The 16,548-nt window shown below is 37.0% G+C and overlaps 1 protein-coding gene across 6 annotated transcripts in view; it reads left to right on the top strand.

Annotated features, from left to right (window-relative positions):
- LOC114668350 (alpha-actinin-4) overlaps positions 1-16,548 on the top strand; it is a 57,685-nt gene that overhangs the window by 31,258 nt on the left and 9,879 nt on the right. For 3 of the 6 annotated variants that reach the window (XM_051921429.1, XM_051921427.1, XM_028824046.2), the window contains exons 2-9: positions 1,668-1,782; positions 1,872-1,991; positions 12,450-12,536; positions 12,617-12,704; positions 12,787-12,865; positions 12,959-13,040; positions 13,775-13,860; positions 15,158-15,250. In XM_051921429.1, coding sequence (XP_051777389.1) covers positions 1,668-1,782; positions 1,872-1,991; positions 12,450-12,536; positions 12,617-12,704; positions 12,787-12,865; positions 12,959-13,040; positions 13,775-13,860; positions 15,158-15,250 — 750 coding nt within the window. Of the gene's footprint in view, positions 1-1,667; positions 1,783-1,871; positions 1,992-12,449; positions 12,537-12,616; positions 12,705-12,786; positions 12,866-12,958; positions 13,041-13,487; positions 13,574-13,774; positions 13,861-15,157; positions 15,251-16,548 lie in introns of all 6 variants that reach the window. The other 3 variants (XM_051921428.1, XM_051921426.1, XM_028824045.2) reach the window with 1 other exon arrangement.

Raw genomic sequence — 16,548 nt, 5'->3', positions numbered from 1 at the left:
TTTTAGTGCATTTCTCACCTTTTCAGTTCTGTATCTTGCATGCCTTTGGTACTCCTTTTTTAGTGCCTTTTAATTGTTTTTATTGTACATGCAGTCAGATTCATTATTTTGATCTTGTGCTTTGTCATTCATGTCTTGGGCAACAGCTCGCCCACCCATTCTATGCAGACCTGTAAATCAATTGATTTCATGGTCACTCAGCCTGTCTGCTTTCACCAAGTTGGATTGCAGAAAATTTCTCCTCTGGCTGTTTCATGCCAGCAAGCTTGAAAAGAGTGTTACTACCATTTAGTCACGCCCCATGCCTCATCTCACCCTGGCTGTGCAGACAGACATCAAGCCTGCAAGCTGTATGTGCTATGATGTGACAAAGGTTAGTTTACCTTGGCATTAACGCAGGAAGGAACTCTGTAATTAATATATATAACCAGCCTATTCTAAACAGACCTACCAGCTACTCACTGGGCAGTACACTGTTTCGTTACATTTGGTTGCACATAAATCAAAATTTGTGAATACCTTCTCTGGCTTTTAGTTGTTCCTGCTTTTTTCTTGGGTCTTTTATCACTAAACCAAAGTAGTTATAAAGGAGGAAATATGAGAGTGGGTAGAACAGAAGACATTAAGGCTACTGTGCTTTTGAAATAGTGGAACAAGGTTTAAAGATTTTGTATCCATTAATGACATTGATTGAAGGATGGACTTTGGAGACCTCTATGCCAAACAATGAGCACCTGTTTGCAAAGAGCACCCATTTTTTGGGTATCTGTGCTTACCCTTTTAGTTTCTCATAAGATTTCATTTTGAGCAAAAAGAAGTCTGTTCTCAGAATAGTCCCAAAATGGTTAACCTTTTTTTTTTTTTTTCTTTTTGTAAATGTGAGAAACCACTGCCTTGTAAATTAATAGTCTTTGAAGAGTGGCTGCATTTGCAAAATGTTTGGTAGCTGCTTGGGTGCTTTTTTGACACATCACAACTTTCAAAAAAATCTGAGGAAGAGCATTAGCCAGAGACTGACCCGTAGTGTGAACAACACTATATTAAATTTTTATTATGGCAATTTGTTTCTTGAGAAATAATATATTCTACGTACAATGGGGAAAGAAGTACAACATAAAGTAATGGCTTGTTATCATTAATGTGGTGATGCCCATTTTGTAAGAGTGGCTGGAATCCCCTAATTTGTGACTGGTGAATGGTGGCCATTGGAGCATAGAGTGATTTAGGGATTTATCTGGGTCAGTGCAAAGATTTGACATTTGTTTAAGCCACCCAACCCCCCCACCAGCACTGGTATACTTTAAAGGCCAAGGTTAAACAGTTATAAATTCTTGGAGAAGGTGTGGCCTTTTTACTGTATACTTGAGATAATATGCTTTGCCCATGTTTCTGTCCCAGCATGATTTTTTTTTTTAACGCTTACAGCTCAGCCTTTTTACTTTTTGAGCTGTCCTTGGTTTGAAGATCAGGCTTAATAGACTTGGCCTAAGTTGTACTTTCCTGTAAATGAACTACAGTGAGCTTACATTTACCTCGGACTACAGGGTTTCAATGCGAGACAAAGTGGTCATTATTTAAGTTTATTCAAAAGTTTGCATTAATCAAAAGTGAACAATTGTATATTGGCATGTTGTGTGAAATTTCACTGTGCTTTTATGTACTTTTAGACATTTACTGCCTGGTGCAATTCCCATTTGCGTAAAGCTGGAACCCAGATTGAGAACATTGATGAAGACTTCAGAGATGGCCTGAAACTCATGTTGCTGCTAGAAGTCATATCAGGTCAGATTTGTTAGCCAATTTCCTTTGGGAGATGTATGGCTAAGGTTCTCTGATAACATAACCTTTACCTGGCTTTCTCTACTGAGCAGGAGAGCGGCTGCCAAAACCAGAACGAGGCAAAATGAGGGTCCATAAGATCAACAATGTCAACAAGGCCCTGGACTTCATTGCAAGTAAAGGAGTAAAGCTGGTGTCCATTGGAGCAGAAGGTGCATTACACTTCTATTTGTGTGAGAAGAAGCATGAACAAGCCAGTCTAGTCAGCTGCTTTTTATTGTATTCTTTATACCACTCACTCAATGCTTTGTTTTTAGGGTTTTTCTGTTTGAAATGGTTAATGGTTTATATAAATGTGTGCAACACTGTATGTGAAAATGAGCATTAGACAAACTTTGAAAATACTTTGAATTTTTTAAGTTGAGTTTTAAGTCTAGAATTTTACAAGTTTAAAAATGTCCCATTCTAAAAATCCCATCAACTAACATCTCCAGTGTACATATGTACATTATTTTTATCTTACCCAATAAAGTGTTTATGCCATGGGGCTGGCTGTTGATCCCATCTGCCATCTCTGTGCTCTGAATGTCCGTGGTATACTTGTTCACAAGTTTTGTCAGACTTTGCATACTAGATTGACAAAAAAACTGCTTTGTTTCTCCCTAATAACATTCTCATTTTTTGACAAATTTCTCCAGTTGAACCTCCCTAATATTCCCCATACTCTTATTGGAGACTACTGCTACAAAATCACCATTGACATCTTGCTGGAAATTTTCATTTACTCATTCCTGTACATTTTGGAAATCATCATTCTTTAGTTCTACTTGAAATTTCAGCGGTTTGGGTCATTAGCCAAGCAGAACAGAGATATGTCAATCTGCTGTCCATCTGATCCAGAATTGATTGGCTGGTGTTTGGATTTGTAGTTTTGATGTTTAATGTATGTATCTCCTCTTTACTGCCTTCATTATTTTACTTAATGATGCTCTAAAGTCTATTTTCTCTATTGGCTGTTTCTCTCTGGTTTGATCAGACATCTCTAGATTTGAATCTACAGTACTGACCAGCTTTTCAGTGCTGGAATGGGGGGTGGGGAGACATCAAAAGAACCAAACTTGTCCTTCAGCTCTCATAAAAAGTAAAAATGTTTATCTCCTTTGGTCTCTTTGAATTCTGTTGAGTTTCTGTCTTGTAGCAGTGGTTAATGTGAAGAGATAAAAGGTCAATTGCAACAACAAAATTAAAAAAAAAAAAAAAAGAAAGAAAAGTGTGCATGTTCTCTCTTGCAGTGAAACACAGCCTACTGTATTGTTAAATTGTACTCATAATCTCTTGGTATCCATATAGCCTTTCAAATTATTAAAAAAAATACCAGTGTAGTATTAAGTCACAGGTTAGGTAAAGTAAAAAGGGCAAGCTGTTATCTTGTTTATTTCAGTTTGCTATGTTTTTTGATCGCTGCATATCTTGATAAAGATTCTTGTAATTGAGTACCCTAAACATAACACTACAGTACAGACAGAACAAGATTTCCCATGCATCAGCATGTATGTTCATTTCCACATCATTCTTATGAGGATCTACTTTTAGTGAATATTGGTATTTTGTTGGAGTCCATTCTTGACACCTATAGATGAGGTATTCAGAACACTGAATATTTTGACTTGACTTCAAAAATGGAATGGCCTAATTAATACAGAGAAATTAACCACCTGCATATTTTGTATGTGTATGTGTAATATTTCCAGCTTAAAAAAACGCAATGTGGTATTTAATTTTACACTACACCTGCTGCACGAAAGCATTTTTTCTCTCAACATTAGTATGGTATAAAAGCATCCACTCATTTTTTTTCTTTTTTCAGACCATTCTTCCATCCATCTACTGAATCCACTTAATCCAAAATCATGGTTGCTGGAGCCAGAGACAGCCTTGACAGCACTGGGTGCAAGGCAGGAGCTAGCCCTGGACCCTGTGTCTATCCATTGCAGAACACACTAATGTATGCCCACACTTGCTAGTTCGAAATCTTTAATTACCCTACCACACACCTTTCAGTTTTGAGTGGAAATCCGCGCATTTGCAAAATACTGACCGACATTGGCAGAACATGCTATACCAGGGAAGGCAGCCCTCGTGGCATATTCCCAGCCCAAGAAGAACGCCAAGGTAGCCACCAAGTACACACAATGTTAAAAATGTTTAAAAATGTAAACAAACAAGAAACCTACTTCTTCTCTTAGCCTCCTTAAACAGGCTTGAAGACCTGTCTCCTGTAGGGCTGATTTGTTCATCTGCATAACTCTCAAGTAGTTCAACAGACACTTCTGTCTCATCAGTCTCTCAAATTGCTGGACTCTGCACCAAGCCCTTCTCTTCAGTCCATATTTAGCTGGTCCTTGGCTCAAGGTAGCTTTAAACCTTTTGCAAAAGTCACTACTTTAGTCTGGAGTGCCCCATTTTGGGCTATGGGAACATTGGGGCTATATCTCCCTATTAGAACTTGGTGTCAGGCTAAGTCCTGGTGTCCCTACACCCATATGCCCTCATCGGACCAGGTCTTCATTGCAGCCTCTTAGCTGCCTGTTACTATGTTGAAAATTACTAGCCTCTTCCCTATCCTTAAATGAACAGTATATCTTCAGCTATGAACACTTTACCTCCAGCTGTTTTTCCTTGGGTGTTCTCTATGCATTTTTTCCCAGTCCTTCTCAGGTGCATTTTCCCCAGAGTATCCTCTGTGTGACAAAGTCCATCAGCCTTTATATCTTCCACCTGACATGTATAAATATTATTTTAGTACCATTGTAGTAAAGTGTCTCTTTTTGGAGGCTTGTAGCAAGGCTGCCCTCTGTTGTTTTTGGTGGTGCTTTTTTCCTTGACATCATCTTTTTCCATTCTGCCAGAGGTCCATGTAGCAGACAAATTAAATCTCTTGGGCTGGGAAGAAGCATTAATTAATATAAAAATCATTAGTTCAAAATAATGAAATATGATCAATATTTTCCAGTTGTTGTATTGCAAACCTGCAATATATTATGGAGTTCAGACATCTTTGACTTGGACCCCAGGTTTTTCCACCCAAGAGTAAACTGGGCGAGTGTAGTCTTAATATTTATTTGGAAAGTTTTGTATGCTTGTTTGATTTTTTTCTTTGGAAATAACCAGCTTCTGATTGTAAACAATGTCTAGAATCTAACAACAGTGATGAAAGCATGTAAAGAATAAAACATCTGTCTACTTTGTGGGTAGGTTATTTTAGAAGCAATTGGCCACTTTTTATTGACAGAAGTACATGAAGTACATAATATGAAATCACCTTAGTTTTTCAGTAATTTAGAGGTGAAGTAACCAGACCTTTAGTAGTGTGCAAATGTTTTTGCAAAAAGCCGAATCTGTATTTCTTAAGCATTGAACCAAACTAAATTTCAAAATCTTCATATTAAGAATTGTCAATATTGCTGTGCGTCAGTGGCTTTTTTTGTGCTCATCCACTAAAAGAATCAAATTTGAGAATAATTTTTTTCCTTATGCACTTTTTACCTTGCTAAAGTAGGTAGTTAGCAATATCAATGAATAACATATATCTTTTATTTCTATTACTAGCATACTAATGAAGGTAAATGTATTTCCAAGTTATATCTCCTAAAAAGAATTAGTTCCAGAATAACCCAGGGGGACTATATATATCTCAGTCTATGGACAGGAGTGATGGATTTGCTATCATTAACTTCTGCCTTCACTGAAAATGAATTTTTTTTTTTTTTTTTTTTTTTAATAAAGTATTAAGTTAGAACATGTTTGCACAGTGTAACATTTAGGTGCCTAAGGGAAGCTGGCTTTTTTGCTTTTTTTGTGATCAGTTTTTAAGATGCAAAAGAATACACAACAGAACTATTGTATGCTAGAAAATGAAACCCGTTAACACCTCCTTTCCCTTACTTAACTGTTTTAAAAGATTGTTCATTTCAAATTTGTTTACTTAATGACTTTTTTTAATAAGTAATAATTAGTTGAGATTACATGTATTAGTAGAGTACATAAAATGCATGTTCTTAAATAGCATTTTACAGTACTATGAAATAAAATATCAAGCCTAAATAAGCTTCCCATTGCCACAATAGCCTTTGTATTCACCAGATCCACATTATTTAAAAATAATTGATGTACCATTGTTAGCTGCTGGCTGTAGAGCATCTATGACTAATTATAGTTAAGTGTTTTTTAAACATAACATTTTGTGAAAGAGGAATTAAAATCTATGTTGAAGACCACTCGTCAAGCATCTGATGTCACAGCAGATTCCTGGCCATGTACATGACTCTCCTGGTGTTTCACGAACTTGTATTGGGGATTTGTTTGACTGTTGAGAGTCATTATCAGATGTGTAAAAAAGAAAATTTACAACTAAAAAACATCTCTAGATTAATTTGAAGGAATAATCACTAATTGAGGTCACACAGATTGTTTCACTGTTTTCAGAAAAAACACCTTGAAATTTCAAAAATGTGTACAGCATGCTGCATTCAAAATAGCTCAACAAAAATTTAACTTCCCAGCAAATTTCATGGAAGAACAAGTGTACCATATTTTGATGAAATTAAATTTTTATTGCTTGTAATTTGTATATATACTTTGTATAAAATGTCAAGGTCTGTCCATCTGTTGCACAATTACCCTTGAACATCTGGGGCTAATACCATTGTTCTTGGTCTTAATTGAAGGTTTATGCCTTGATACATTCTGGAAATTCAAAAAATGCGGTAGTGGCATCCTCAGCAAAGTGTGACCCATGATTATTGGTTTATAGCAGCAAAAAAGTGACCTGGTGGAAAGAAAAAGAAGAGCAACAACATCAGCTGAACATCAAGCAAATTGTTGAGGCCAATTATGTGTCCATCTGCTGATTGCTAAGTACCGAATGCAAGAACAGCAAAAACTGAAAAATGCATGACAACAATCACACATTGTGTTTATTGCTGTTTATATCTAGCCTATTGTTGGGTCAGACAACTCCCTTCGATAAGATGAGATGCTGAACCACAATGACAAGCAAAATGTAATTCTGAATATAGACCAGTTGAGCTGAGCAGCAGACAAACTTGTTGGCTCATAGGAATGCAAGAGAGCCCCAGAGACAGAAATGCATGGCAACTATTGAGAATATCATCAATTAGTTAAAACTTCCCACCATATGAAAACATTGATTTTACATCCTTACATTGATGTTTCCTTGACCACCACCACTTAGCAAAGTTCCATCAGCAATTTGATCAATGTCGAGCATTTTTTTTTTTCCTCCATATTGAAAACCTAAAAAAAGTGCTGCCAAAGTTGAAAAGTTCTGCTTGATCTGGATGAGCCACCAGAAGTCGTAAAATAAATTCTAGAGTAACTGAAAGTAGTAATTTTTTAGAAAATGTAAGAAATATCACCAGCTCCTTACCTTTTAACTTAGTTATTGTTTCCATTTTAAATTAGAACTGTGGGTCCGTGTGTTTCACTAGTTTATTATGCTGTTGTTTGAACATACTCCTAGGTGCATTTTAACCTCCTTATTTTTCTGAATGATCTTTGGCAACTTTAACAGAGGTGCTCCAGCAAGACTGTGTCCCCTTCTTGTATCAGTCTTGAATCAATCCTTCACTCACACACACACACACATACTCCTTCAATAACCGTGTCCTTTCCAAACCTTTTCCCATAAATTGTATTTCTGAGGTCTCTAAACAGATGGATCAAAAGGAGCAAAATCTAGGCTGTCAGGTTGAAGAGGAAGAACAAGTCACCTGACCTTTGTGATTACTTTTGTGGATTTATGCATTTTTGTGTTGAAGAAACTTTAGCAGCATATTAGTAAGGATACGCTCTTCTTAAATGTTTCTCCATCTTTCCAAAAGTTTGAATGTAGAGTTGAGTTGGCAGTTTGACTATCTGGTAGTGCTGGGCGGTATACCGGTTCATACCGAAAACCGTTTTTAATTTTTTTTATGATATGGATTTTTCTTATACCGCAACACCGCTTTAAATTGCCTAAACGACGTTCGGAATGTGGCGCAGCGGGAAACTGTTCAAGTGGGGACCTTTTTCACTGCTACACCGCTAAACACAGATTTGTTGCACTAGGGCTCTTTTTCACTGCTACACCACCAAATAGTGGGCGGTAGCATAGGAATGCCGCATGATAAAAATGGACAGAGAGCCTGGAGATACTTTGGTTTTAAAAGGTCTGATGTGTAAATACTGTTTCTATACTACTGGATAATACTGCAAGCCAAGTTGTACTTGTTTTAAATACAGTGTAATGTACCTGGGTACTGTGTAATAGTGTGACGACGTTTTCAAAGCCCGTCATAAGTTATATAGCACATCAAATGCTTTGTGTTAAGTGATTCTTAAACTGACTTCTTCTTGTCGTCTTCGCTGCGCCGGCAGCGAACCCCGCACAGAATACACTCACTTCATGATCTTCCTTCTCTCTGAACATTTAGAATGCTAAAATAAATACTTAATATAATTTTCATGGTGAAATGCATTAAAGCATGCATTAATCATATGGGGGCACAGTGGCGTGCCTGCCTTGCATTTGCATGTTTTTCTGGTGGGTTTACTTGGCGCTTCAGTTTCCTTTCAAAGTCATGTAGGATGTGGGGTTTTGTTGTGCTATATTGACCCTGCTAGTGTATGTTTTGCTTATATTCATCCTTTGATGGGCTGGCGACTCGTTCAGAGATGGGCGCAACTCTGAATGGATGGCATAATTAAACATGTATAACGAAGATATTTTTAAAGTTCTGAACACTCAGTGGGCTAAGTTTATAACTAGTTTTAATTTCACAAAGATGTTTATCGTGTGGTGATTGGTTATGTGGAGAAAGAAAAAGGACGGATAGGAACTGGGGTTTTAGTACATCAGATAGAGACAGCACGCGTGCAATATAGAAAGCCCGCTCAGAAGAACATGCATTGAATTCTGTGTTCATGTATCCGACCACCAGATCACAGACCCAACATTTATACAATATTTAAGTTAAACCTGTGCGATACCCATTCATACATCCAGTTTTTTGGAGCCTCGTCACACCTGCGATAAAGTTCTCTACACTGAACATAATAGTGCAACTATCAGTAATAATACTATTATTTATTTTATTGTTATTATTTATTAGTTTAAATATTATGCAGTTTAATGATGATAAAGTTGTTTAAAAAGTCACTTTAACGTGTCGGTCGACAGAGATTGTTAACATTAACAGAAAGTGTAGTTGGTTTACAAAAAATATTTACTATTTATTCCTTTTCTAAGACATATTCAGTGCAATACAACTTTTGACAAGCACTTATGGATATTTTACTAAGTCTAAATGCCTCTTTGTATGGTGTATAGTTTAAGTTTTTGCAAAATTTGTTCAATAAAAAGGTTCTATATTTTGACTGCATCTGTCATGCAATGTGATACCTTCTCCATTAGTGCCATCCCCTTGAAAACTATCACTTTATGGGGCAATGCAAACCTGTATTAATAATTGTGTGCACATTAAAATGTTTTTTTGTACAATGAACAATACTCTTGACAGTGGAATAGGTTATTCTTAGCCAGTAATTCCAGTGGAAAATGTGGTTAACATCCACTCATGCATGGGGGAAAAAATACCGTTGAATACCGTGAAACCGGGATAATTTAGAAAAATACAGTGATATAGAATTTTGGTCATACCGCCCACCCCTACTATCTGGTATTACCTCCTAAAGGGCTATCCCTAACCTACTACTTCCAATAAGAAATTAGGTGATGACATTCCTTTGAGTGTGTGTGTCTCTCTCTCTCTGTCTCTCTCATCTCTGGTTGAAAGTAGCAAATCCTTGTTTCATCACCTATAGTACTCTGTGACGAAATACTTTCACACTATGCTTTGTAAGGACAGAGCAAATCTGAACACCTCACATTCTGCACAGTGTTCTATAGTACAGGTTTTGTGAAATGTAACTTGCACACTTTTGAATTCTATACGCCATCCATAATGTTGTTCACGTTCCTTTGGATACTGAAAGCTCTGATGCAAACTTTGTGGTTGTAAACTCAACTTAGGAAACATATGAATTATCATCCTGGAGTGACTACTGTTGTTAACTAGTTGAAATTTGTCAAATAGTACCATTTAACCTTTTACAGAACCAGGTTGCGGAGCCTAGCGACTACTTGTGCTTTTATTAACAGCAAGTTTTCAGTGCACATTTTTAACTTCTGTAGATATGTTAGGAGCTCCTACTACCAGATTGTACGTGTGTGTGTATATATATGTAAAATATAACCACAGAGTAGGATTCCAGCTTTTCCTTTTAATTTCAAGTGAAGTATTGAAAGTATTACAAAATTAAGTATTCCGCAGAATGCTATTGTCAGTTAAATGTGAGAAGCAGCACGTAAAGAGCAGTGACTTTACCATTTCCTGTTTTGTATTAGAACACTTTATAATGCAAGTTAAAGCAATTTCTGTGGTGTGATCTAGGTGAACTCTGGATAAAAATGTTGCAAAAATCAGTTATGTTTAAAACTTTAGAAATGACATATTTTGAAATCTATTTAACTGTATTAGATTTATGTAAATATTTTAATAGCATTTTACTTTGAAGCAATTAGAAACTATGATATTGGGTATTATCTTACTGCTAATTTGTGTTTAAATAATTCAGTTGGAACTGGGGCTGTAGATTTTGAAAGTGACAAGAGGGTTGACTCATTTAGTAGTAGAGCCAGTAGCTTAAACTGCAAAAAGCATTGAGTTGGAATCAATTTAATCATGTTTTAGTTAGTCGGCTTTTGTTACTCTACTGCACGTGTTATCCAGGGAGTCAATTTAGCTCCCTATCTGTTGCAAAGGAAGCAATTCATTGTACACAGATCAGCTCAGGACAATCTTGTTTGCACAGAAGACAACTTTACATGTTAATGAACTGATGATTTGGAAAAGCTTTTTTGAAAGTGTGTACAAATATAAGCTTTAGAAACATGTTACTGTAGAGATTCAGTTGTTCAGATGAAAGCATTTTTTAAGTTGCTTTGGGTAAAATGTATTCACTCAATATGTACAGTAAATTGAGTGATGCTGAATAAGAGCTTTTTTGGTTTTGGAGAGGAACCTTTTAGGTCGGTCGTTGGTCAGTTATTGGTTGGCAGCTTAACATCTTACTTGGAAAGAATTAGTAGGTAAATCTGAACATGCAAAAATATTTTGATGATCCAGAAACAATACAGCAGAGTTAACATATAATGGCACATTATAAAGTATTCTTATTCACTTACCTAGAATGTACAACTATAAAGAAAGACATTTAATTAAGAAAGTGTTTCCTTTAACAAGAGAAATGAAAGACTGAACCCAAGAGTTTTCTAGGGCTAAGAACAAAATGTATATTTTAGATTATTATGAGTATGTATAATCAATTAAGAAAACAGACTGCCACTCTTAATAGCCTTTCTGTCATATGGAAGGCAAACTAAATAGTAGTTTTCCACTCAACAAGTAGAACACATCCATGCAGGTACTGGTGGCTTAATCAAGAGATTTAGGCAACTGTTACGTTTGCATTAAGTTTCATATAGTACCCCTGAACTGTCAAATTCAAATTTAATGAGTGGCAGCAGAACCTGCACACTAAGCTTCCCACACACAAATTCTGAGATGCCTTTTGGTTGTTTAAAAAATTTTTAATGATTCCATGCTGGGGTGGTCTTTTAGCAAAGTGACAGCAAAACCCTTGTCCATTGTTTATTCATACTATAATTTCTGCATTTACAATGCAATGACAAGGTATAGTGTGTTCCATTTGTTTCAGTGTTAGAGCCCATAAAAATGTTTTTTGGGAGACTGATATTTTATGTACAAGCACTTATTCGACTTTTTAGTTTTCAGAACTAAGAACATGTTTTTGATTCTAGTTTCTCTTTCAATATTCTATCTTATCTGTTTTTACTTATTTGCATATGACACTTAGCTGCTACCAGTTTTTATGCAGGATGCACTCTTAAACAAGGCAAAAACTGCAGATAATGGATGACAGGTTTGGGATCCCCAAAAAAGTTCATTCTTTTATGGCAGGCTTTTTGCACTAATAGTGCAGGCTAAAGGATGTCTTTGTTTAAAACGTGGCTAAGGGACATAATTTTTTTATCGTAACTGCAGTAATATATGATGATATAAGTTGGGTATAATAAAATAAATTAGTAATCCCAAGATCATCCATTTGATACTGTTTCATGGTTTTATAAATTTTTTTGCATCTTTGGTCAAATATAATTTTGTTTTCACAATCTGTTTTAATGTGAAAGTTAAAATAACTTGTCTATGTAGGTATTGCTTCCTAAATTGCCAACAAAGAAAATAAAGCACATCAAAGTAAATTGGATCATTTTCCAAAAAAGTAGGTGCCAGCAAAAAGATGCAAATAAGACCCCCCTAGATACAGAGGAATTAATTTCTGCCACACTTCTATAGTCCGAGTTTAATGAAGCAGAGGCATTGGTTGAATGCGTCTTACCTGGAAAACCCTTTTGGGGAGATCAATGCTTTGTTGATTACAGCCCTCAGCAAAAGCATTGTTAACTATAGTGGGATGTGTAGACCTTTGTTCACACTTCATGTGTTCTTTCTATACATTCCTTTCAGAAATTGTGGATGGCAATGCCAAGATGACATTAGGAATGATCTGGACAATTATCCTGCGATTTGCTATTCAAGACATCTCTGTAGAAGGTGAGTTGACAACCATTTACAATTCTGCTGCTGTTTGGACATGCTAGCATTTTGACCTTTTGCCACCTTACCCTCAACAGAGACCTCTGCTAAAGAAGGTCTACTACTGTGGTGCCAGCGCAAAACTGCCCCCTATAAGAATGTCAACGTACAGAACTTCCACATCAGGTAGGCCTTCCATCCAGATTTTAAGAGTCTAAGCACCTGCTGAAATAGACATGTTAACACTCTGTTGTCCCATTCTTTGCAGCTGGAAGGATGGTCTTGCTTTTAATGCCTTGATTCACAGACATCGACCAGAACTCATCGATTATGACAAGCTGAGAAAGGTACAGTCACTAGCAGTAAGGTAGTTTGGAGGCTTAAATTGCTGCACTTGATTCAAAACAATGAACAAAACTAATACCCACCTGTCATTTTAGGATGATCCAGTCACCAATCTCAACAATGCCTTTGAAGTTGCAGAGAAATATCTTGATATTCCTAAGATGCTTGATGCTGAAGGTAAAAATTGAATAATGTAAAATATTCCAAACCAAGTGTTCTTGTGGAGTGTTAATATGGTGGCTGTACACTTATTATCCTATTTTGCCAAGTGCATTAAGGCTCTCCTTTTCATTAATGTATTTTATAGTGGTCAAAATAAAGCCATTTGAGCGATGGAGCGGCTACAGTAGAATTAACTTCCCCTCCTAAGATATTAAAGTAGTATGGCCCTGTATTTGTTGTTGGACCATAACATTGTGTGTTTTTTGGGTCCTCTTTTATCATGAAATGGAGCTTTTTCTAACCATTTCTTTCTTGTGGAGTGGTGTGACCACATAATGAAACTAGTCCTCTTATTCTGACCATTAAGCCGATACAGCCTTCATTCAAGGCAGCAGAGTGGCCAAAGGCGTAAGCAGAGTACTGTCATATGTGTGTGTCTTTAACACTTTGATTTCCCCACAGACATCGTGAACACTGCGCGTCCTGATGAAAAAGCCATTATGACCTACGTGTCCTGCTTCTACCATGCCTTCTCCGGAGCCCAGAAGGTACCAGAGGAAGGCGCAATGGATTTTCTGGGGGAGTGCGCTGCCCCTCTGCTGCTCTCTCTGTCGCCGGGTTTAAGCAAATATTCTCAGTACCTAAAAGAGGGTGTTTTTGGATGCCTCCTGGATCTGCTGTTAATTGTGCTATGGTGGATTGGGATCTCAATTCTTTCTCTTGTTCTTTATTTCTTTCATTCTGCTCAGACATTGTGGGTACGCTGCGCCCTGATGAAAAGGCCATAATGACCTACGTGTCCTGCTTCTATCACGCCTTCTCTGGGGCACAGAAGGTGAGCTGGCCATCCTATCTGTAAGCCAGCATGCCTGCCCACAAGAGGCAGCAAGGGAGGGGCAAGCTGTTCCTGTTTTTGATCATTCTATTGCTAAACATCTTAAATGAACTTTAAACTAATTAATCTTTTAAAGGCTGTAGCCCCAGAGTTTCTTTTATGATGAAAACCCATCTCTCCCTTGCATGCCTGCTTATGTTTGTGTATCAGTTTGTCTAGTCACTCAAAATTTGATACCATTTGTCCCTGGAGCTCCTTTTCTAGCTGTCCAGCTTGCATTCCAACAGACCTAAGTCCCTGTTAAGTTTTTCCAGTATTGATTAACATGGTGAATTCACTGCTGCCACAGCAGTGCTGTCTAGATCTGATTTAGTCAATAGATTTTCTATGTTGACCACTGTGTTCAACTTACTAATTTGCAATCTTTTAATTTGGCAATCTGAATGAATGCCAAATAATTCTGCTTGTAACTTGGGAAATCAAGCTGTACACTGGAAGCAATCTTTGCCATATGTTTAAGATTTCCATTTCCTAAAAAGTTATTGTTTAGGAAGTGGATTCGGGGAATATCAAAACTATTTCTGAAGGAGCAACCATTGCTGCAGTAATTGCCTGAAAAGGCACCAAATTTCTTTTCCTGAATTATAAAAAGCATATGGCCAAATTATTATTTAGTAGTAATCAAATCTGAATCCAGTTTAGAAGCACACACAGTTCTTAGCCATGTAACGAAGCACCTAGATGTGCAGAAAATAACCCTCTGTGTTGTTAATAATAAAGAAAGAATAGAAAGAAAACCAAAGCAGTACATCATTGTTGGCAAAGATTGGCACCTATGGTTATCAAAAGAAACTCCAGCTGACACAGGATTACGCATTGTGTGCTGCGGGTTTTTTTTTTTTTTTTTTTTCTCCTTTGCCATCCATTTCTCCTTTTCTCCATATAGATACCTTCTGTCTTTCCATCTACGAGGGAGATCCATCTCTTCTTGTTGGGTCCTGCGTCTGTCCCCCCTTCCCCTTCTCTCTCTCTGCTGTTTGTAAGGTAGCCTTTCAGCCTCTTTTGTAGGGTGGCCTGTGCCTCCCATGCACCTCCCTCTCCTCTTGCATCAGGTTATGCCATTGAGAATTTAGTTTTTTTGGCTCATACTGCCATCTAGTGTTTTGTATTGGCAAGGTACATCTTTAACCTTTTATCAAGCCTATTTAATGTCAGGTTGCACATTGTTGTACTATCCAAGCATGCTTCTGACACCCACTTAACAGCTGCACCTTATCTAATTCCACTCTCTTGTCAGGCTGAGACAGCAGCCAACCGGATTTGCAAAGTGCTGGCAGTCAACCAGGAGAACGAACAGCTGATGGAGGATTATGAGAAGCTGGCTAGTGATGTGAGTAAATAATAACATGGCTTCTCCTTAAAATGGGAGGTCATGGAATCCTTAAAAGTAAATACTGGTGTGGATACATGCACCCTAACATGTAAATGTGGTTTAATAAGGTGAAATAATGATGTAAAATATAAAAGAAAATAAGCACGCTCTTTTACAAGTTTTGTTTAATACTCTGGAGTTCACACACATTGAAACATATATACATTACATACAACAAAAAAGGCTACGAATTTCAGTGAGTTGGATAAATGTTACACACACTGAGTTAGTATTTTTTGAAGCACCTTCTGCTATAATTACATCCATAAATGTTGCGTTTTATCAAATCCTAGTCAAACTGTGAACATATTATTAGAGATTGTTTGTCCATTCCTCCTTACAGAATTCTCTCCACTGTTTGTTTACCTATGTATGTTGGTTATCATGAGGTGAAAGGTGAATAATAATAATAATTTGCATTTATGTAGCGCTTTTCTCATTACTCAAAGCGCTCAGCAATTGCAGGTTAAGGGCCTTGCTGAAGGGCCCAACAGAGCAGAGTCCCTTTTTTGGCATTTACGGGATTCGAACCGGCAACCTTCCGATTGCCAGTGCAGATCCCTAGCCTCAGATGTTCTTTCTACTTTCAGCTTTCTTGGCAAGGGCAACATGTTTTCTTTTTTCAGCTCATTCCCAAACCTGCTTAATTTAGTTCAGCATCCTGAGGTCCCAGAGAGTATCCTAGTACCAGAGGCTGCAAGGCATGAAACCGCCCTTGACAGGGCCCACTGTTGAACACATACTTTCACAGGGGTCCATTAGTTTTTTGTTTTTTTTTATTTTTCCCTGTCGGTCTTTGTTTTTTTAATTTTTTTTTTTTTTACATCATCCATTTTCTTTTCTTCTTGACAGTAAATGCTCTAGAGCCACCTGAAGCAACAAACACCATTATAGAATGCTGCCTCTATCTTGATTTACAACTTAGATGGTGCTTTACATAGTATTTTGCATTTAAGCCAAAAACCTGCACCTTAAATATGTTGAATCACATATCTGAACCATAAAACATTTTATACATACTTTCAGAATCTCTTGCAGTCACCAAGAAAGACATAGTTCTCTTGTTTGAGTAACATTTTTTTCTGCCTACCTTCCCAGCTGAAGCTTCAGAACAAGCAGAATAATATATTTAATGTACACATTGAGTAGTCTTTAACATTAAACTGTATCAAATCTTCAGCAGAAAGCTGCTGGAGTCTTAATGGTTAATCTAATCACACTCCTTGCTTGTCCTTATGAAGAGCATTTCTAATGAG

Source organism: Erpetoichthys calabaricus, chromosome 18, assembly GCF_900747795.2.
Source record: "Erpetoichthys calabaricus chromosome 18, fErpCal1.3, whole genome shotgun sequence".
NCBI lineage: Eukaryota > Metazoa > Chordata > Cladistia > Polypteriformes > Polypteridae > Erpetoichthys > Erpetoichthys calabaricus.
The sequence above is the reverse complement of the archived record's forward strand: the minus strand, read 5'-3'. Positions and strand labels throughout refer to the sequence as shown.